Source organism: Bos mutus, chromosome 1, assembly GCF_027580195.1.
Source record: "Bos mutus isolate GX-2022 chromosome 1, NWIPB_WYAK_1.1, whole genome shotgun sequence".
Classification (NCBI taxonomy): Eukaryota; Metazoa; Chordata; class Mammalia; order Artiodactyla; family Bovidae; genus Bos; species Bos mutus.
This window is the reverse complement of record NC_091617.1, coordinates 125,826,576-125,848,223: the sequence shown is the minus strand read 5'-3', so window position 1 is coordinate 125,848,223 and position 21,648 is coordinate 125,826,576. Positions and strand designations below refer to the sequence as shown.

The window sequence follows — 21,648 nt, the reverse complement described above, 5'->3', positions numbered from 1 at the left end:
GCCAGAATCCTGCACCAAGTATTATTAATTAGTATGTATGGAAACCTTCTGTCAGAACACAGCTCTTGACAGGATACAGCTTCCTTTCACAATGGCTCTGAAAGGCCAACCCACACGACAGTTCTCACAACCCTCCTCAAGGGCCATCCTGTCCCTCTGCACGCTAGAGGCACACGCTTCTGCACCAACCAGAAAGTCTACCCTAGTCTGGAAACGAGGTCATGAAGAGATCAAAACCACAGAGCCCACCTAATCGCCTGGTCTTTTCACTGAGAATGAGCTAAAATAAAGTCCTGGTGACTTACAGAGTAAGAGCCTTTTGCAGACCCTACTGGATGACTAGAATGCCTGAGCTGCTAAGAAAACAGCAGGTCTTCTTCTGGAAGGAGCAAGGGGAGAATGGTGGGGAGGGGGCAGGGGGTGCAAATAGGGGACTGGGAGGCTGAAGGGCAAGACGCGGGGGTCAGACAGGAAGTGTGTGGTGTGAATTTAAGCACTAAATGCAATAAAAACCAAATCTCAATCCAGGCTCTTGTGTTGTGGCTAAAACCATAGAACAGCAGCAACTGCTTTATATCTGGCTTAATAATCGTTAGAGCTAATATTAAAGTGCCTTTAAGATACAGTATGAAACTGTAGGTAGTAATACTTATAAATGAAGGAAACTGGCAAAAAGGTAGAACACTTGTGTCTGTATACCCAAATTATATGTGCACAATATACTATAGTTTTAAGAACTATAATCATAAAGATTTCTTACTTATTGAAAATTTGAATTTTAGGACACGCAAGACAAAGTGTTTCTGCTTTCAAGTATACTCTTATAATGAAAAGATAACCCAGTTTTAAAATGGTCAAAGGATCTGAATAGACCTTTCTTCAAGGAAGATTCACAAATAGTCAATTAGTATATGAGAAGATGCTCACCATCAGCAGTCACTGGGGAAATTCAAATCGAAACCACAGTGAAATACCATTTCACTTTCACTAGCGTGGTGGTAATAAAATAAAATGAACAATAACAAGTGTTGAGAAGGATATAGAGAAATCAGAACCCTCATACATTGCTGGTAGGATTGTAAAATGCTACAACTGCTTTGGGAAATAGTTCAGCACTATCAGAATGCTAAATATAGTTACCATAAGATCAAAGAAACTTTTTTAAAAAGAGATATTGATGTAAAGCCTAGTTGCACTCATGCTTCCAGACTAAATAGACTTTATCCTTGTTTATATGTTTTATGGCCACTTATTTAGCACTTGAAAGTTCAAAGTCTATTCAACTGCTCTGCCCTGTTTCCCCACTTTGAGAAACTGTGGTTCCTAAACAGGCTGAATTCAATTGGTACTTACAATGGCACCCCACTCCAGTACTCTTGCCTGGAAAATCCCATGGATGGAGGAGCCTGGAAGGCTGCAGTCCATGGGGTCGCTGAGGATCAGACACGACTGAGCGACTTCACTTTGACTTTTCACTTTCATGCATTGGAGAAAGAAATGGCAACCCACTCCAGTGTTCTTGCCTGGAGAATCCCAGGGATGGGGGAGCCTGGTGGGCTGCCGTCTATGGGGTCGCACAGAGTCGGACACGACTGAAGTGACTTAGCAGCAGCAGAAGTTAGTTTGCATGTGTTCCCTGACGCTTGAGTGTTTGCAATTTGATATAAGCATCTGAATGCAGAGTTCCACAGAATAGCAAGAAGAGATAAGAAAGCCTTCCTCAACAATCAATGCAAAGAAATAGAGGAAAACAACAGGATGGGAAAGACTTTAGAGATCTCTTAATGAAAATTAAGAGATACCAAGGGAACATTTCATGCAAAGATGGGCTCGATAAAGGACAGAAATGGTATGGACCTAACAGAAGCAGAAGATATTAAGAAGAGGTGGCAAGAATACACAGAAGAACTGTATAGAAAATATCTTCACGACCCAGATAATCACGATGGTGTGATCACTGACCTAGAGCCAGACATCCTGGAATGTGAAGTCAAGTGGGCCTTAGAAAGCATCACTACGAACAAAGCTAGTGGAGGTGATGGAATTCCAGTTGAGCTATTTCAAATCCTGAAAGATGATGCTGTGAAAGTGCTACACTCAATATGCCAGCAAATTTGGAAAACTCAGCAGTGGCCACAGGACTGCAAAAGGTCAGTTTTCATTCCAATCTCAAAGAAAGGCAATGCAAAGAATGCTCAAACTACCGCACAATTGCACTCATCTCACACGCTAATAAAGTAATGCTCAAAATTCTCCAAGCCAGGCTTCAGCAATACGTGAACCGTGAACTTCCTGATGTTCAAGCTGGTTTTAGAAAAGGCAGAGGAACCAGAGATCAAATTGCCAACATCCACTGGATCATGGAAAAAGCAAGAGAGTTCCAGAAAAAACATCTACTACTTCTTTATTGACTATGCCAAAGCCTTTGACTGTGTGGATCACAATAAACTGTGGGAAATTTTGAAAGAGATGGGAATACCAGACCACCTGATCTGCCTCTTGAGAAACCTATATGCAGGTCAGGAAGCAACAGTTAGAACTGGACATGGAACAACAGACTGGTTCCAAATAGGAAAAGGAGTTTGTCAAGGCTGTATATTGTCACCCTGTTTATTTAACTTACATGCAGAATACATCATGAGAAACGCTGGGCTGGAAGACACACAAGCTGGAATCAAGATTGCCAGGAGAAATATCAATAACCTCAGATATGCAGATGACACCACCCTATGGCAGAAAGTGAAGAACTAAAGAGCCTCTTGATGAAAGTGAAAGAGGAGAGTGAAAAAGTTGGCTTAAAGCTCAACAATCAGAAAACTAAGATCATGGCATCTGGTCCCATCACTTCATGGGAAATAGATGGGGAAAGAGTGGAAACAGTGTCAGACTTTATTTTTTGCAGCTCCAAAATCACTGCAGATGGTGACTGCAGCCAGGAAATTAAAAGACACTTACGACCACCTAGATGGCATATTCAAAAGCAGAGACATTACTTTGCCAACAAAGGTCCGTCTAGTCAAGGCTATGGTTTTTCCAGTAGTCATGTATGGATGTGAGAGCTGGACTGTGAAGAAAGCTGAGCACCGAAGAATTGATGCTTTTGAACTGTGGTGTTGAAGAAGACTCTTGAGAGTCCCTTGGACTGCAAGGAGATCCAACCAGGCCATTCTAAAGGAGATCAGTCCTGGGTGTTCTTTCAAAGGACTGATGCTGAAGCTGAAACTCCAGTACTTTGGCCACCTCATGCGAAGAGCTGATTCACTGGAAAAGACTCTGATCCTGGGAGGGTTGGGGGCAGGAGAAGGCGACTACAGAGGATGAGATGGCTGGATGGCATCACTGACTCGATGGACATGAGTTTGAGTGAACTCCGGGAGTTGGTGATGGACAGGGAGGCCTGGCGTGCTGTGATTCATGGGGTCGCAAAGAGTCAGACAAGACTGAGCGACTGAACTGAACTGATGACTACAAAAAATCTTGTGAATATGCTAAAAATCACTGAACTCTACACTTTAAAGTGGTATATCATACAGTATGGGAATTAAATATCAATATAAAAAATAATGATACCAGTTCACATCCACCTGCCTGGGAAGACAAAACACTTCCACTCTGTGTGTGAGCGTGTACCGCGTTAAAATCATGTTGGAAAGCCATGGCATCATCTAATAAAGATGAAGATGGGCCTGCCTCGGACCCAGCAATCTCACTCGCAGATACATGCACACAGTCACTGAGAAACAGTAGTGGGAATGTTCAAATAGCACTGTTTAAGTATCAAGAGATGGGAAACAAAACTAAAGGTTTATCATCAGTAAAATGAACAAGGAAACTGTGCTTCATCCACATGCTGGAATTCCACGCAGCAGTGAAAATACATCAACTACAGCTACGTGAAATCCTGTGGCTAAATCTAAAGAACATGTTGTTGAGTGAAAAGTCAAATCACCAAAGAATATATCAGTTTGGTTCCATTTCTATAAAGGTGAGAATTAGACAAAACTAAATAATAAATTATTTCCAGCTCACTGTATTTTTTTGTGTTTGCATCTCTAAAGAAAAGTAGTGAAACATAAGAAATTCGAGAGGTTATATTTCAGGGTAAGGGAACAGAACTGACGGGGCAGATAGCGGGCGCTAATTTTCTATGAGAAAGGTTTTAGCGAGTTAGGGTCTGACATTTAATCAAGGACCACATTGACTGCATTAGTTAACATACCTGTTATATAGCCTTCTAAAGCCTTGGGCACCAGTGATTTAGCAAGTTTCAGATCCTCCAATGAGCATTTGCCTGACTCCAGGCCGAAGGACATCCCCATTCGCTTCAGCACTTCTATGTCATCATGAATCTCGAAGGTGTTGTCAAAATTAAAAAGATATTCAAACCTGTATCAGGAAACAGAGTTAGTGAGGGGTTTCTGTGGTGTCGGGGAGGTCTGAAGAGTGTTGTACTCTGTATATTCAATGAAAGCACGAGGACCTAAGCTCAGCTACGGTATAGAGACTGTTACCGTTTAGGGCAGTGAGTCATTCTGCTGGGTTCAGAAGAATGACATCTCAAATAAACTGTTTTCCCAATTAAAACAACTTTCCTGTGACGGACAACAGGAGTCCTACATTCCAGCCCTCATTAAGCCGTGGCAAACTGCAGACAGGAATTTTGGTCTAAATCCAGTATTTTTCAAGGTTGTCTATAGCTTTGTCATAAAAGATAAAATATTAAGAAAGCCTTTCCAAGTAGACTTTCTTCCAAAGCAGATGTACAGATGGCCACGAGACCCAAAACTGCTCAACATCACTAATCATGTGGGAAACACAAATCAAAACCACAGTGAAGTATCATCTCACACCTGTCAGAACAGCTATCACCAAAAAGACGACAAATAACAAACACCAGCAGGGATGTGGAGAAAAGGCAACTATCATGCACTTGGCTGGGAATGTAAACCGGTGCAGCACTATGGGAAACAGTCTGGAGGCTTCCTCGAAAATTAAAAATAGAACTACCATATTATCCAGCAATTCCAAGTATTTACCCAAAGAAAACAAAAACACTCATTTGAAAAGGTTATACTCATTGAGGTGTTATTAATAACAGCCATGATATGGAAGCAACAGAGTCCATCAGTAGATGAATGAGTGAAGATGAGTATGCGCACACACACGGGGACAGTAGTACTCAGCCATAAAGAAACTCGCCATTTGCAAAGATATATTCAGATCTAGAGGCTATTATGCTAAATGAAAGAAACCAGACCGAAAGACAAATATCACATAATCTCATTTATATGTGGAATCTAAAAAACCCAAACAAATAAAAATAGACTCACAGAGAACAAATGAGCGGTTGCCAGAGGGGAGAGGCTGAAGGCAGTAGAGAAACAGGTGAAGGGGGTTGAAAGGTACAAACCTTCGATTATAAAGTAGGCCCCGGGGATACACACAGTATACAGAATATGGCCAATAATACTGTAATAAGTCTGTAAGGGACAGATGGTTACTAGACTAATCACGGTGATCATTTTGTAATGGATGCAAATGTCAAATCACTATGCTGTATGCCTGAAACTAATACAATACTGTACGTTAAGTATATGTCAATAAAAGTAGGTAAATCAAGCAAAGAAGTCACTGGGAGAAAAAAAAAAACATACAGAAAGAAAGCCTTTCCAATTTAGCACCTAACTTCCCTACCATGAGTTGGCCTACTAGGGTTGAGGAAAAAACATTTTGGACGCTTACTTCATTTTCATGAGTCAAGTATTAGCCACATCACACCTTAGATGAACAAAAAATGGAAGGCTTTTTACAAACTAACCAAACCCCCAAAAATGGAAGGCTTTTTACAAACTAACCAAACCCCAAACCCTGTCTTGAGGGTCTCAGGAGTAGAAATGCCCCAAGAAAAAAGTGTCACATATAACACAGAGCACGTTTCCAAATGTTTTTGAAAAGCACCAAATCAGGGTGTCCAGCCACCTGGCAAAGGCTTGCAATAGAGCGGCCACTGTAAGAAATGGCCCTCCCGGCTCCCAGGCTAGGCTTGGAGCAACGTCGCCAGGAGCCTCGGGAACAGAGGGGAGGTAAGCATGCTGGGACAGTGCTGGGCTTACGCTGTCATGAAATTCTGAGATCTTAGATCAGAGTAAAATTTGTCATTTAAAGCAAAATGCCATACTTGCACCCCACCTTGAGAATCAAGCCTCTGTAAGCAGCTCAGAGCCTCCTTTACACCAGTTGGGGGAGGGCGAGGAAAGGACAAGAGTCAATAACCGCCTGAGAAGGAAGAGGGTCCTTAATCCTCCTAGGCCACTGGTCCCCAGACTTTCCTGCTACTCTTTAAAACTTCAGAGACTAACCGGAATAGAGAATTTTAGTAATGTCCTACCGAACAAGAGGCTAACTAGAGACAGGAACTAGAAATCTAACAGCTTATTCTTCCCAAAGATACATTAACCATTCTGTAAGTCTCGGATTTATGAGAGTATGTGACAAGTCCTTGTAGACACAGGTTTCTGTCAATAAAGTGTGTGAATACTAACACACATATCTATCATTTACTGCCCCCGGTGCTAGTCCTTTATGACTTCTGTAAACCAGCAAGGTAATTATCAAATACTTTAGAAATCCCTGTTGTTCTTCTTCCTCTTTTTTTGGTGCCTTCTTATTTAAGTAACCCATCATCTCTGTACACAGTCAAGACAGGGAAGCAACACTGCCAAGAAAGAGAAAAACCAGGGAGGGTAAACCCCATGGCCATGCAGTAGCTCCAAGGAGCCCGTAAGTTCTGGCCCCTGGGACTGCCTTGGGCTGTGCCTCTGCACTGATGTGACTCTGAGCCCTCTTTTGGTCTCAGATGTATCCCAACTTGGATGATAAGTTATATGCTGGCTCCTTGGAGCAGCTAATATTTATAAAGCACTTTCCAGGAGTCAGATCTTTTAGAGGCATTACCTTATTTAAGGAAGTATCATCCCCATTTGTTCTTCAGACAAAGCCTTAGAGCAGCTGCTTGGGGGAGCCACAAGCCACATTTCCTTCTGTCTCACTCTGCATCCTATGCCCTCAACTACCTCAATACTGATTCACGGCCTGAAGAGCACTACTGTTTTCGTGAAGAATAAAATAAGTTACAAATAAACTGTACTTTGAAAACTGCTATTTCTCACTTACACTATGATAATAGTAATATATTGATATTACCATCAATCTTAGTTACAATGAAAACATGTTGGTGGAAATGTAAACTGGTGCACCCACTGGAAAACAGTATGGAGGCTTCTCAAAAATTTAAAAATAGATCCAGCAATCCCACTTCTGGGTATATGTATCTGAAGGAAATGAAATAAGCATCCTGAAAAGACGTCTGCACTCCCACGTTCAGTGCGTGCAGCATGACTTGCAATAGCCGAGGCGTGGAAAAAACCTATCATCAGATGAGTGTATTAAAAAACTGTGATGTACTTGAGACAATAGACCATAAAAAAAGACAATGGGCAACAGATCATAAAAAGGAAATCCTGCCATTCGCAACAACACAGATGACAGACCTTATACATGGATCTCAAAAACCAAACTCACAGATACAGAGAATAGACTGATGGCTGCCAGAGGTAGGGTGGGGTAGGGGGGAGTGGTGAGTGAAATGAATAAAGCTGGTTAAAAGGTACAAACTTCAAGTTGTAAGATAATAAGAAAGCAAGCAAGCAGAGAACGCCATCTAGTACTTTCATTTTTCATCTAGTGCTTTTGTGTCCATTCATTATAAACAGAAGCACAGCTCTTCTACGATGTAGCAAAAAAAAGAGAAAAACTGCTTTAGTGCCACACGCCGATCCCAGCTATCTGCACCATGAACATGACAACGCACAGTGGACATGGTGAGCCCACCACGTCCCAGACGCTCACCCACCACGTCCCAGACGCTCCCTGACGCTCTGCTCTACCGCAGTGACTTGCCCACTTATCTCATCTGTGTGTGCGTACATGCACGTTCGAGCTTGGGCACTGTTATGTCCTCAGCACAAACAGCACAGTGCCAGGCCCAAGAGGGGGATGTGGAGGGTGAAGAAGGAAGCAAGCACTAGCAGATGACGGCGCTCTTGTTTGAATTGTTTTGTGAGGCCCAAGGGAGTCAGCCTTGGAGGACCCAGATAACATTACAAATGATAGGAATTACGTTGAACAGAAGGCTGGCCGTGCCTGCTGCCACTGGTTCTCCACTTACTTGTCACTGGAGATGCTGCAGTCTATGACTGTTTTTCTGCTTGTGTTGATGATTATAAATGGCAGCTGAATGGTGGAGTTCAGAGCTGGAGGGCCCTGGTTCTGCTGTTCATTTTGCCGATTTCTTTGTACCAGGTTTTTGAAAGCGATTTGCTGTAAGGATCAACAAAAACGTACAGTCATTTAACGTGGATAAATGAGTTAGAACTAAATGAAGTAAGTACATCTAAAATATAGTTTAAAATTAGAGCATTTAAAGAGACCTTCCACCTATGAGTTAATTAAAATTGAATATTTAAGGAAAAACATTAGAATGATCTAACTCAAGAAATACATTTCAAGGGCAAAAAATATTTATTTAAATGGTATCTAACATATCCTAATACAAATAATGGGGCCCGCAGTTTCCATCATCCATAGAAAAAGGATCTTACAAATCTGAGCGAGAGAGTGGTACCTGCACCTCTTCTCAGCGTAGGTGATACAGCAAGAGTGGACTTGTTTTCTGTTTAACTAACACAGACTCCTGAGGATTTAGGGTTAAATACGTCTCTCAGATCATCCCGCCCAGAAACATACAAACTATACAAAGCCTCAGAACCCTTTCTTCAAGTGAAATCTTCTGGGACACCCACTGTTTATAAAACAGATGAACACATCCTTGCTCTGGTTGGCTGCACTGAGGCTGAGTCCTGAGCCCTGCCAGCTCTGCCCTCATTCACCCTTTGGGCTCCTTCACAGAACTTCCAAGCATCTATAGGGCACAGTTTGGAATCTAGCCCAAGCCCCTCCCCAGCTGACATCTTTCAGAAGAGGAACCTGAGGCTTAGCACTAATTTATAAGGTATATCAAGGCCCGAATCTTTGCACTGAATCTTGCTATTACCTTTAAACTATAACCATTACTCAAAAGCCAAGGAAAGTGACCCTACCACCCTCTTTTAAATAAGGCAAATGTATCACAGAATTCCACAGGTAGAAAGACCTTACACAGTGAAGTCTTTCATCTGCTTGCAGAACAGATACTGGTTAAAAGAGCTCCTGAAGTCAGAGCCTTTCATCCCTTCCATCAGCTTGTTCCCTCTGCTCACCCAGTAGTGATGCATTTCAGTTATTTTCTATGTTTTAGCAACTTTATCCTAGCAGTGTTTATTTTAGGTCCTGGGCCTTAACTGAAGTTTGATTAAAATTTATGTTGTCTTAAAATGGTTGGGTGCTAGCTCCCTAAAAAGTAAACATTTACTCCTTTAAAATGCACAAAACAGAAGGGACACCAATTTATTCTAGCCTGACAGTATGTCTAGAACCATCACTGTCAACACCATTCATTACCAAAGGTTACTTGAGTCATACTTACTAATTTGTTATTTTCTGCTGCTAATGAACTAAGGCAATTATATTCAATGCTTAGCTCATTTAATATTGAGGAAAAATATGCTGAAGCTATAAAACTCAGAAAAAGAATTATATGTTTGAATACCTCCACCTGGCTATCTTACTCTTCTAGAAAACACATCCTGGAGACAGCCCATACTTGGCCTAGCTTTGTGGTCTTAGTGGCATGGGAGGGCCTGGGTAGAGGTAGAAATATAAACAGTGGTAAGTAAAAGTTGTTACATATTCATGATTCACTGTTCTATACTGCGCACATTTAATAGCATCAAAGACTGTTCTTGGGAAAAGAGCTGTAAATATACATACAATGTTATTTTGATAGTAAGAAGAAAAATCACCCCATTTGTTCTAAACTGGTTTTCTTATTTGTTGCCATTTATCTTTAGCCTTTTGTTCTCTTCCAGGCTTATTAACATTTATTTCAGAGGCTAAACAGCTTTAGGTATTTTTAGACATTCATTTTGCTCTGCATTAGTAGCTCTGGGAAAGTTTAAGGGCTGGAAGGGACAATGATATAGATAAAAGTAGGACATCTGGGTCATCTGTGGGCAGAATCAGCGCATACCATGCCTCTCCTACACGACCAAGAGAAGAGGTGGCATGTAAGTGAAAGGGACTTGGGTCATGTGATGTCAGTAGCTGTGACATTCACTAGTTAAAAAATTAAGCTAGCTTAGCCACAGAGAAGTAAATTATTTGTGTTCAGGGACGACTTGCTTAATGTACTTTCTGTGACAACTTCGTAATTTGCTGCAAGAAAGAAAAAGGAAACACTAGGAGGAAATAAGCCGTGTGTCTACCAGGAGACTAGAAGTAGTTGTTTTCAGTTATATTTTGTGCTTCATTTCACTGTTCAGAGAGACGTGCTTTTATAAATGTTGACAGCTAGGTTGCACCTGGGTTGAAATCTTCTGCAAATACTTGGTTTGAGACAGAAGAAAAAAAAGAAATTTAGGACTTAAAAACAAAACAAAACAAAACAGCAACGTTCATTGTAGAAAGGGGAAAAATATTCCAGGTCACATTTTTTTTTTTGGCCATACCGAGAAGCATGTGGGATCTCAGTTCCCTGAGCAGGGACTGAAGATGGAACCCACACCCCCTGCACTGGAAGCCCGAAGTCTTAAGCACTGGACTGCCAGAGAAGGCCTCTGGTCCATTCTTTGCGCTGGTCGTCTAGTGATGGGAAAGCCCACATACATGAGGGCGATCTGGCCCAGCACAAGTCTTTCTGATCAACAGATAATTACAGACACGCTGATAAACAGGTTTTCATAATAACATGCCAAAAAGGGAGCCCCCAAATGTTCCATGAGAGCTCTGAGGAAATGGAAGAAGGGCCAAGCACAGGGTTTGGGGACTGTGAGTGGGGAGGGAAACACTGATGCAAGACAGACGACAGACAGGCAGCCAGGGAAGCTGACGGGGTTGGGGCGAGGGTCTCTCAGGAAGCGGAGCTGTCCAGGGAGGGGCACAGGAAAATCTGTCAGCTTTCAAGTTGTTTGTTTTTAAAGCTACAGAGTGTTCTCTTCATACAAAACCCACTCTGGAAATCCAATATGAAAAATACATGAGGCCGGCTCTGGAGGGAGCTCCTCAGGGAGGTCCCACAAGGGTCAGTATGGGACACAGACACAGAAGAGCAAGAAAAAGAGAGGTGCCTGATGAGGACGGAGCATCATCCCGGGCTGTCTGTGTCGGGGGCTCTGCTCCATCTGCGGCTGCTCCCGTCCCTACCAGCTTCCTCCCACCCCACCCTTCTAGACCACACACAGCTAACAGTCTGTTCCTGCCTCTCTGATGTGTATTCGAATATGAAAAAACAAACAGTAAGGATCAAGAAAGGAAAAACAGAAATCTGGAATACGTAGGAATATTTAACCTATTCTGTCCATGAGACAAAGTGAGTATTTTAAGGGGGATAAACAAACAAACCAAAAAAAAAAAAATGTTACACTTATTTGGTAACTTATTGCTCCCTTTATTTCTGAAAAGTGGACTATATCAGAAATGAAATAGGACCTATGGTTGCTCAAGTCAAAATGGGTTTTAGATTGGCTGAAAGTTTTTCATATAAATACATTTTGCTGATTAAAAACAAAAGTACAAAGACTTGTTGGCTCATTTTAAAAAGTTTTCTGATTGGTTTGAAAATGTCTTGCTGTACTGCTCAAAGTAGATTTCTCCACCAACTGAAATGACCAAAAGTAGGTTAAAAAAAAACCCCACCTACCCCGTGATTTTACCTCACATGATTTTCTACAGAGCCTCTATTTTTTAAATTATCAAATTCTAGACAATTATTTTAAAAAGTATAAATACAGGGATCTACATTACACTGTAAAATTTAATTTTCCTAAATGGAAATGCATTTTAAGTTTTGGTATTGCTACAAAGCTGAATATGTCATAACGTCATCCACAGATAGTAAGTATTAACATTACAGGTGGATCCGATTATTTTACTAGAGCGGGTAGTCATTCCCTTCTCCAGGGGATCTTCCCAATCCAGCATCTCCTGCATTGCAGGTACATTCTTTACCATTTGAGCCACCAGGGAAGCCCGAAACTACTCAAAACACCTAAAATTTAATTAGCCTTACTCCTTCATATTCCAAATAAGGGCTAAAATAATTTCTGCTCAGAGTAGGAATAAAAGTAAATAAACTGTTGAGTAATATGTTCCACATTAGAGCTGCCATGAGGCCCCAGATGATGGTGAGATGGGACCATCTTCTTAACTTTTTACTTTATACTGAAATACAACTGACTAACAACGTTGTGATCGTTTCAGGTGGACAGAAAGTGACTCAGCCATACATATACATGTATCCATTCTCCCCCAAACTCCCCTGAGATGGACCGCCTTAAAGGCAGATCGTGTGGCGAGTCACAGGCTCAGGTCTTGGGGACGACGCGCTAGTGCAGCCCCACCAGGTATCTGAAGGCCCCCAAAGCAGAAAACATGGACTCAGCAAGCTGGGGAGAAGCAGACACACGCAGAGAAGGTAATGAACACATCCCGGCTTCTTTACCTGCAGGAGAAGTTCTTGAAGCTGAGCCCGCTTCTGCTTTATCCGTTCTATCCGCCTCTGCTTCTCTATCTTTAAAACACAGGTTACAAAATAGCATGAGCATGTACAGTAGAAAATGCTGCTCACTTTTCAGGTCTCAGTTCTGAGACATCAAGAATTTTCCTTAAAGACAGGCAACCTATTTAACTACTGGCGCCAATAAAGGTAGATTCCGCCTTCTGGGGTCAGGTAAGCAAGGAGGCAAGACAGCAGAATTGTAGCAATCGCCATCAAACGACATCCATCCCCCTAATGAACACTTGATCTGTGGGACTGGCTCTATTTATTTCACAAGCACCAAGCAGAGTCACAGCTAACACTTGAAAAAGTGAAAGTGAAGTCGCTCAGTCATATCCAACTCTTTGTGACCCCGTGGACTGCAGTCTACCAGGCTCCTCCGTCCATGGGATTTCCCGTCAGTCACAGCTGACACCTGGTGAACACCTATTCTACGTGTCAGCAGTCACCTGAGCGCTGGACACACGGTCTCTTAATTCGTCTTCACAAAACCCTGGACATAAGTATGGCTGTTACCCTCTTTGCAGTAGGAAACAGAGGCACAGAGGGTGAAGAATCTGTCCAGGGTCACACCGCTGGTGGATGGCAAGAGCCAGGATTTGAATCAAAGCCACCTGGTTTAAGAGATCCCATTATTAATTGCTTTGCTCTATTAACCTCCCAGAATGAGGTAAGATCTCATTTAAGATCTCCGTTTAACTGCTTTTTTTAGTGTGACTTGTGGGATTTTAATTCCCTGACCAGGAATCAAACTCACGCTCTCCGCACTGAAAGCACAGAGTCCTAACCACTGGTCCACCAGGGAAGATGGTCCCTAGAGCAGTTTCTTAATCTTCTCTCTTTTAAACAGGCACAGCTGCTGATACAGGGCTCCTACATATTCAGTACACAGTTCCTACCTGCAGTAAGAGACACGGTTATGGGACAAATTTCCTAGCTTCAACCAACTACTGTTTTCCTCAACCTCACAGCTACCTAGAAAACATAGATTAAGGTCTGGAATATCCCTGTGGATGAGCTCCTCACTGTGTCTTTGGGCAAAAGCCAATGACATCTAATATCATCTTTCTTGTCTACTCCAACAGCATCTTTCTTACTTGCTCCCCATCTAGTCCCCACTGGGAGTTTATCTCATGGTTCCTCTAATCACAACCACTTGAACCCCGAAACACTTAAGATCCACTGTAAGATCTGTGTGCTCTGTCACATGTGAAAAGATGCTGCTGGGGTTTTCCCCAGCATCTGACACTGTTGACAGAGCAGCTCCAACTGCCCCTCAGGCCTTGCATCCAACCAGGCCAAGTGGTACTGATTCTGCCTCTAAAACACTTCTCCAGTCTCACTGTCATGGCCAGAACTCAGCCCCTCTCCGACCCACCCCCTCACCTTCCTGTCAGTCTGGCTTACAACCCACTGGCAGACTGACCCTTTGGATTACACTCCCTCAGCCCTCTTCTTTGTAATTCTCCAGTAGTTCCTACTGCCCGTAGATCAGGTTGCAACTACTTCGCACCCAGGAACCTACCCTGTCTTTGACCTGTGCTCTGGCCACAACCAGCTGCGGGCACGCCTTCCTCTACCTGCCTCATTCCGGGCAGTGTCTCTGCCTCCCTGCCCTAAACCACTTGGCAAACTCCTCCTACAGCACAGGGATATTTTTATCTCTTGGTAAAGCCCAACCCCGCTCCCTCCCTCCATTATACCCCTTTTCCAGAGAATCTGTACATACTTCTTTCATAGGAGTCATCACAATTTTGGTAAGTCCTTTTACATTTCTGCTCTCCTCAATTAGAATGAAAGCTGCTTAGGATCGGAATCTCATATAATCTTTCATTTAAGCACACGGGAGATGTTAAGAGATTTTTGCTTACTTAGGCTTTGATACCAGCTTAATATTACTTGTAATTAAAATAACCCTCAAATTTTACTCTATTGGGAGGAGAAAAAAGGACATTTCCATTGAAGCACATGAATGACATTATTTTATAACTTCTGATGACTGCCAGGTTTTCTCCCTCCATCCACAAGTATATTAATACTAAAATTTTTTGATTTGCTAGGGGAAAAGAGGGACTAAGCAAAACATGAAATCAACCTAGTCACGTCTAAAGCTGTAGTCAGCCTTTTGGATATGATAGTAAAATTATGTCAAATCAATTTACAAATAATATGTCAGGGCACATGCTCACTTAGGAAAGCTTTTCTGTAATGATTGAAGTTCAAAGAATAAAACATGCTTTTGCACACATCACCCCAAATTCTTGTAAGCTGAACATTCTACCCATTCTGATAAAGATTTAAAGGAAATTCCATATTCTCCTGCCACTAATTCTAGAGTTGAAGGTAAAAGTTTAAATACAAGAAAGCCAACTTTAATCCATTCTTTCAGATTTATACAGCAAGTATTTCATCAAATAAGATCATTTCCAGTACACAAGTCAATGAAAATTTATTAGTAGAGTGCTCAGAATTAGAATAAAACAAAGATGTTCTCAAAAAAAAAGAGAAAAAAAAAATTCAAGTCATTTCATTTCATGTTTCATCAGGACATCTGTCAGACTAGACTTCTCAAAATCTCCTTCCAGTTCTGAAATTCTACCTAGGAGAGACTTTAAAGAAAAAAGGCATACTATGCATGAATAAATAGCTATGAATATTTTAATACTATGTGACTGTATTTCCAAATTAAGACGTCTCTGATGTAAAATAAAGCAAAGTACTATCTGTAAACAGATTTTCTTCACTTACCTCCAGGTTTTGACATTCCTGAGCAGAATTGGTAGGCAGGCCAATCCACTTGATTTCTTTTTTTTCCTTTGAAATTATGTTCATTGCCATCAGCACATTTAAAGCATCATAAACTCTTCGCCTAATGTTCTTCTGATCATAAGCCTGCTAAAAGAAATATGTTTATTGAGTGATAAACTTTAAAGGTCATGATACAGTCACAAGGTATTAAAATATTTAACAATAATTTCATAAGTATCTTCAAAGTTCTGAAAGAATTCTTCACCCTGTGAAAGTATCCTTCAAAACTAAAGATTAAAAAAAAAGTAAAGATGAAATAAAGATACTTTCAAGCAATCTAAAACACAAAACAATCTTAAAAATAAGGATTATGTTCCTAATATATCTAAATTAAATGATGCAAAAGGGCCTCTTCTAAGTCAAAGGAAAAGAATCTAAGATAGGAACTTGGAGATGATGTAAGACGACATGAAGACCAACTCAAAAGGTAAATCTCAATTAATACTCATTATAAATTACAATGTCTTGGGGAGTCTAGAATATAAAAAGAACTAATATACAGGACAGTAATACCAGACCACCTGACCTGCCTCTTGAGAAACCTGTATGCAGGTCAGGAAGCAACAGTTAGAACTGGACATGGAACAACAGACTGATTCCAAATAGGAAAAGGAGTACATCAAAGCTGTATATTATCACCCTGCTTATTTAGCTTATATGCAAAGTACATCATGAGAAACACTGGGCTGGAGGAAGCACAAGCTGGAATCAAGATTGCTGGGAGAAATATCAATAAACTCAGATATGCAGATGACACCACCCTTATGGCAAAAAGTGAAGAACTAAAGAGCCTCTTGATGAAAGTGAAAGAGGAGAGTGAAAAAGTTGGCTTAAAACTAAACATTCAGAAAACTAAGATCATGGCATCTGGTCCTATCACTTCATGGCAAATAGATGGGGAAACAGTGGAAGCAGTGGCTGCCTTTCTTTTTCTGGGCTCCAGATTCACTGCAGATGGTGACTGCAGCCAGGAAATTAAAAGACGCTGACTCCTTGGAAGAAAAGTTATGACCAACCTAGACAGCATCTTAAAAAGCAGAGACATTACTTTGTCTACAAAGGTCCGTCTAGTCAAGGCTATGGTTTTTCCAGTAGTCATGTATGGATGTGAGAGTTGGACTATAAAGAAACCTGAGTGCAGAAGAATTGATGCTTTTGAACTGTGGTGTTGGAGAAGGCTCTTCAGAGTCCCTTGGACTGCAAGGAGATCCAACCAGTCCATCCTAAAGGAAATCAGTCCTGAATATTCATTGCAAGGACTGAAGCTGAAACTCCAATCTTTTGGCCACCTGATGTGAAGAGCTGACTCATTGGAAAAGACCCTGATGCTGGGAAATATTGAGGGCAGGAGGAGAAGGGGATGACAGAGGATGAGACGGTTGGATGGCATCACCGACTCAATGGACATGGGTTTGGGTGGACTCTGGGAGTTGGTGCTGGACAGGGAGGCCTGGCGTGCTGAGGTTCATGGGGTGGCAAAGAGTCAAACACGATTGAGCGACTGAACTGAATTGAACTGAATACTATATATAGGAGAAAGGGGTAATGGAGTTAAAGTGGGCTAAGGTCTTGTAGTGTCTCTGAGGATGTCAGACTTTGAAAAGTCCAAGATGTACCCTTTAAGTTCTAGTTAGCAGTGCTTCTCAAAATGTGTTCCACACACTAGTGCTGATCTGCAAACTGTTGTACACTATGAAAATGGTGAACCTGAACAAAATGTAATCACACAGATCACTAGGCACACTGTGTAGTTCAGCTGACTTTTTTTGGTAGCAAGACTTTATAATAACAGAAATTATGTTAACTTACAGTGTGGGAAAGCCCCTTATCTTCTGGTGGACAGGCAGTTTCTAAGAACTGAATCCAACCAATCAGATGCCATGATAATAAAAGATGGTGGACAACACTGAATCCACTTAAATACAGAAGTAAAATTAAATAAAGGGCTTCCTGGTGGCTCAGAGGTTAAAGCGTCTGCCTGCAATGCGGGAGACCTGGGTTCGATTCCTGGGTAGGGAACATCCCCTGGAGGAGGAAATGGCAACCCACTCCAGTATTCTTGCCTAGAGAATCCTATGGACAGAGGAGCCTGGTGGGCTGTAGTACACGGGGTTGCAAAGAGTCGGACACGACTGAGCAACTTCATTTCACTTATATAAAAGGGAGATTTTAAGTTATAGAACTGAATGTAAATATTAGAAATCCCAATACTGTAGAAAATGAGAAAATAACAACAGACGTTAGGAGGCAACAGCAAGTCTGCTGATTTCCTCTTCTTTTTTTAGAAATAGTTTGTGCTTTTGTTTTTTTAAAGTATTTTTTGGCTGTGCTGGGTCTTGGTTGCAAAACGAGGGATCTGTTAGTTGCAGCCTGTGGGATCTTTAGTCGCAGCCTGCGAACTCTTAGTTGGAGCATGCGAGATATAATTCCCTGACCAGGGATTGAACCAGGGCCCCCCTGCATTGGAAGCGAGGAGTCTTAGCCACTGGACCACCAGGCAAGTACCCGATTTCCTCTTCTTTGATACTGGAAGGAATTATGAATTCAAAGCAGATGAACTATTTAAAACAGATGAACTAAGCAATAATTTTAGCACAATATATTCAAAGTCATAAAAACAACTATAATTATAATATTCTTTTAACAACGGCCACTAGTATATTCACCTGAATCCTGTGGTAGAGGGGAAAGATGGGAGATGGGAACACAACAGGCATAGGGATTTATTTTTTCTTCCATAATCAATCACAGTCCATAGGTGATAACTCAAGAAATGAAATACTGAAATTACTGAAATTATAAAATACTGGTTATAATAAAAATAACTTTAAAGAATTACAGACTACAGGGCCTCCAAATTATGAGAAAAACAAAGTAGTGAATCAACAGAAAAAAAAAAATCCTTGCTTATATTCAGGAGTGGGGATGGGGGCGTGGTTACTAAAAATGTGTGTTAGATATTGAAAAGTGCTAAGAAGAAATGCTTCACTTTAGTGACATCTGAGTGAAAATTAGACGGGAGAAAAGAACTGTATGGAAACCCCCAGCAAAGAACACGTGTGGCTGCGTGTAGTAACTGAGAGGGTGCTCGGTAGCAGACGAGAGGCAGCAGAGGGCCAGGTCCCACAGGGCCTGCTGCACCATTCAGAGAGACTCTCAGTCAAATTTAGAAAGCCATATACTTTCAAGCGCCCAGGGAAATTAAACAGAAATTACCATACAAGAGCTCACAAGAAACATCTCAAAGCAATCCCCCCCTTAAGGAAACAGTTTGACTCAAAATTTCTGATCACAGGTAATAAAAGTCAAAATTCATGACAATAAACAAAAATTCCTATCACCTGGAACTATAAGAAACTTCAATGCAATTCTTAAGCCAAAGTTACAGAATAAAGAGTAACATACCAGAATGAATGGGGATATGGGTAGTGTACAAGAGGAAAATAACAGCCATAAAGACTTTCAATATTAAACACAGAAATTAAAAGTAAATAAAGCATATATCACAGTCTTCAGGGTAGAGAAATAATAAAAGTAACTTCAGGAAAGAGAACAGAATATTAAATACAGATAAAAACAGAAATTAACTTCAGAACCGGAGGTCCATACAAACAAATCCAAGAGATTTTTGGGGGGGGAATACAATCGCAAATAATTTGGAAAACATGGATGAAATGGAGAATGTTCTAAGAAAACAAAAAAACACCAAACTGACTCAAAGGGAGAAAGCAATTTTAAAGAGATGGATTACCAAATAAGAAATGAAGAAAGCTATCTAAACCCCCCACTGAATCACCACAGAGTTATCTCAGGTGATTTCCATTAGATTGCAGGGAACAAAACTAGACATCCCATGCCATTAAATCTGTGATGGAGTAAAGCAAAAGAGAAAGCGAAGACCTCTAAACTTATTTTATAAAGCCAGCATGACACTACTTATCAAAACTGAAAAGATGGTACTGATTGCAAACAGGTGCCATGGAGGCTGGCAAGCAGGTCAAAAGTGGGCTCTTGAGTCTAAAAGGCATCACGGAGCTCGGCGTGACCAAGCAGAAGGAGGAACAGGACAAAGACAAATCAAAACTTGAGGAAGCAATGGGAATGAGTATAAAGAACAAGGAGGAGGGACTTCCCTGGTGGCCCAGTGATTAAGACTCCAAACTTCTAATGCAAAGGGTGCAGGTTCAAACCCTTGTCAGGACGGTAAGCTCCCACATGCCACAGGGCATGGACAAAAAATAAAAAGAACAAGAAGCAGTGTGGCCTGGGACAAGGGTACTTCCACACAGTTGGCCTTCGAGGAGATGCAATAGAAATGGCAAGTGGGGAGGATCCTGAAGAAAGCTTCCCAAACTCACAAGCTGAAAGCAGAGGGCTCAAGAGGCACCTGGACACACTCACTAGCACCGTGACACGCCCCGAGTCCCCTGGGGGAAGCAGAGCCCCTGCCTGGGGCATGGAGGGGCGTGGAAGGTAACTGGGGTCATGTTTGGTGCCCTTGGTATTTTCTATAAACATTCTTTTACACACACCCTGTATCTTCTCCTGAGGCAGCGCTTTCCAAAGCAGTGTGCCTTCACTGTGGAATTTGATTAAAGTCAGTTCAGTTCAGTCGCTCAGTTGTGTCTGATTCTTTGCGACCCCATGAACCGCAGCACGCCAGGCCTTCCTGTCCAGCACCAACTCCTGGAGTCCATCCAAAACCGTGTCCATTGAGTCAATGATGCCATCCAACCATCTCATCCTCTGTCGTCCCCTTCTTTTCCTGCCCCCAATCTTTCCCAGCTTCAGGGTCTTTTCCAATGAGTCAGCTCTTTGCATGAGGTGGCCAAAGGACTGGAGTTTCAGCTTCAACATCAGTCCTTCCAAAGAACACCCAGGACTGATCTCCTTTAGGATGGACTGGTTGGATCTCCTTGCAGCCCACCGGACTCTCAAGAGTCTTCTCCAACACCACAGTTTAAAAGCATCGATTCTTCTGCGCTCAGCTTTCTTTATAGTCCAACTCTCATATCCACACATAACCACTGGAAAAACTATAGCCTTGACTAGACAGACCTTTGTTGGCAAAGTAATGTCTCTGATTGAAGTCAAACTAATACTCTATTTTGATTTCTGAGTAGCACACAGGCAATAATCCATTTTAGTGTGGACTGGGAATTTTTGAGAGTTTATCCAGAGATTAATGTTATTTCTGTGTATATGCTATGGAAACGTGTTTTTACCTCTGAGTTGCACTTAACTCTTTGAAGCCCACCAGCTGGCTCTGCTGGAACCTGACTCCAGAGGATAAGGAGCCAATGCCAGGATGGCCTGCAGCACGTAGACCCCTGGGGGGCCCTGCATGGGCTGCCCTGCCAGGCTCCTCTTAGCTTGGGGCTTATGCTCTTCCGTCCAGGCCCTGGGGAAGCGATTTGAAGCTTCATGGCCTTCAGCCTGCCTCCCCAGCCACTTGGCCAAAGAGACAATGCAGCCTGGTAATCAGCACAACCACCTAAGGCAAGGACAGAACATACAGCTTGTCCCTTTCTGAACCAGGCCAGCTCGCAGCCTCTTCTCCAAATATATTCATTCCAGACATGTGTCTAGCGGGTGTTGCCATGGCAGACATCACTAATCAAGCACAGCACTCTTTGTAAAAGAATCCAGGCACAGTCTGCCTCCTTATCCTCGACCCTAAGGTCCAAGTAGCTCCTGTATTTCCTTAGGGTTGACACATACAATGTTTGACATTCCTGGCCTAAGGATACCTCAAGGGCAACAGGAACAAGGAGGCAGAGTCCCAGCACAGAAAGAAGGGTGTGGTCAGAAGGCAGCACCAAGCTCCCAACGCTGGAGAGCCAGGGTCTATGAGGGCCTGTGTGCACCCACTGGATAAGGGCCAAACTATGCTATTGGGAGAAATATCTATGTGACACAGACACTGAAAGAATAACAGGGTCAGAAGAAAAAACCAAGTGCTGTGTTTGGGAATATCATATGTGAATGCGATATTCACAGTTGCTCAGTTATGTCTAACTCTTTGTGACCCCATGGACTGTATAGCCCACTAGGCTCCTCTGTTTATGTAATTCACCAGGCAAGAATACTGGAGTGGGTTGCCAGTCCCTTCTCCAGGGATCGAATCT

General features: G+C 42.1%; 1 protein-coding gene and 1 pseudogene across 18 annotated transcripts in view; one reads left to right on the top strand and one right to left on the bottom strand.

Annotated features, from left to right (window-relative positions):
• The window catches only part of TFDP2 (transcription factor Dp-2), a 200,152-nt gene that overhangs the window by 2,037 nt on the left and 176,467 nt on the right, over window positions 1-21,648 (bottom strand). For 17 of the 18 annotated variants that reach the window (XM_070375051.1, XM_070375043.1, XM_070375074.1 and 14 more), the window contains 4 exons: window positions 15,461-15,607; window positions 12,656-12,724; window positions 8,228-8,379; window positions 4,220-4,386 (listed from right to left, as the gene is read on the bottom strand). In XM_070375051.1, coding sequence (XP_070231152.1) covers window positions 4,220-4,386; window positions 8,228-8,379; window positions 12,656-12,724; window positions 15,461-15,607 — 535 coding nt within the window. The remainder of the gene's footprint in view (window positions 1-4,219; window positions 4,387-8,227; window positions 8,380-12,655; window positions 12,725-15,460; window positions 15,608-21,648) is intronic. The other variant, XM_070375064.1, reaches the window with a different exon arrangement.
• On the top strand, window positions 19,177-20,116 carry LOC138988543 (protein FAM32A-like; annotated as a pseudogene).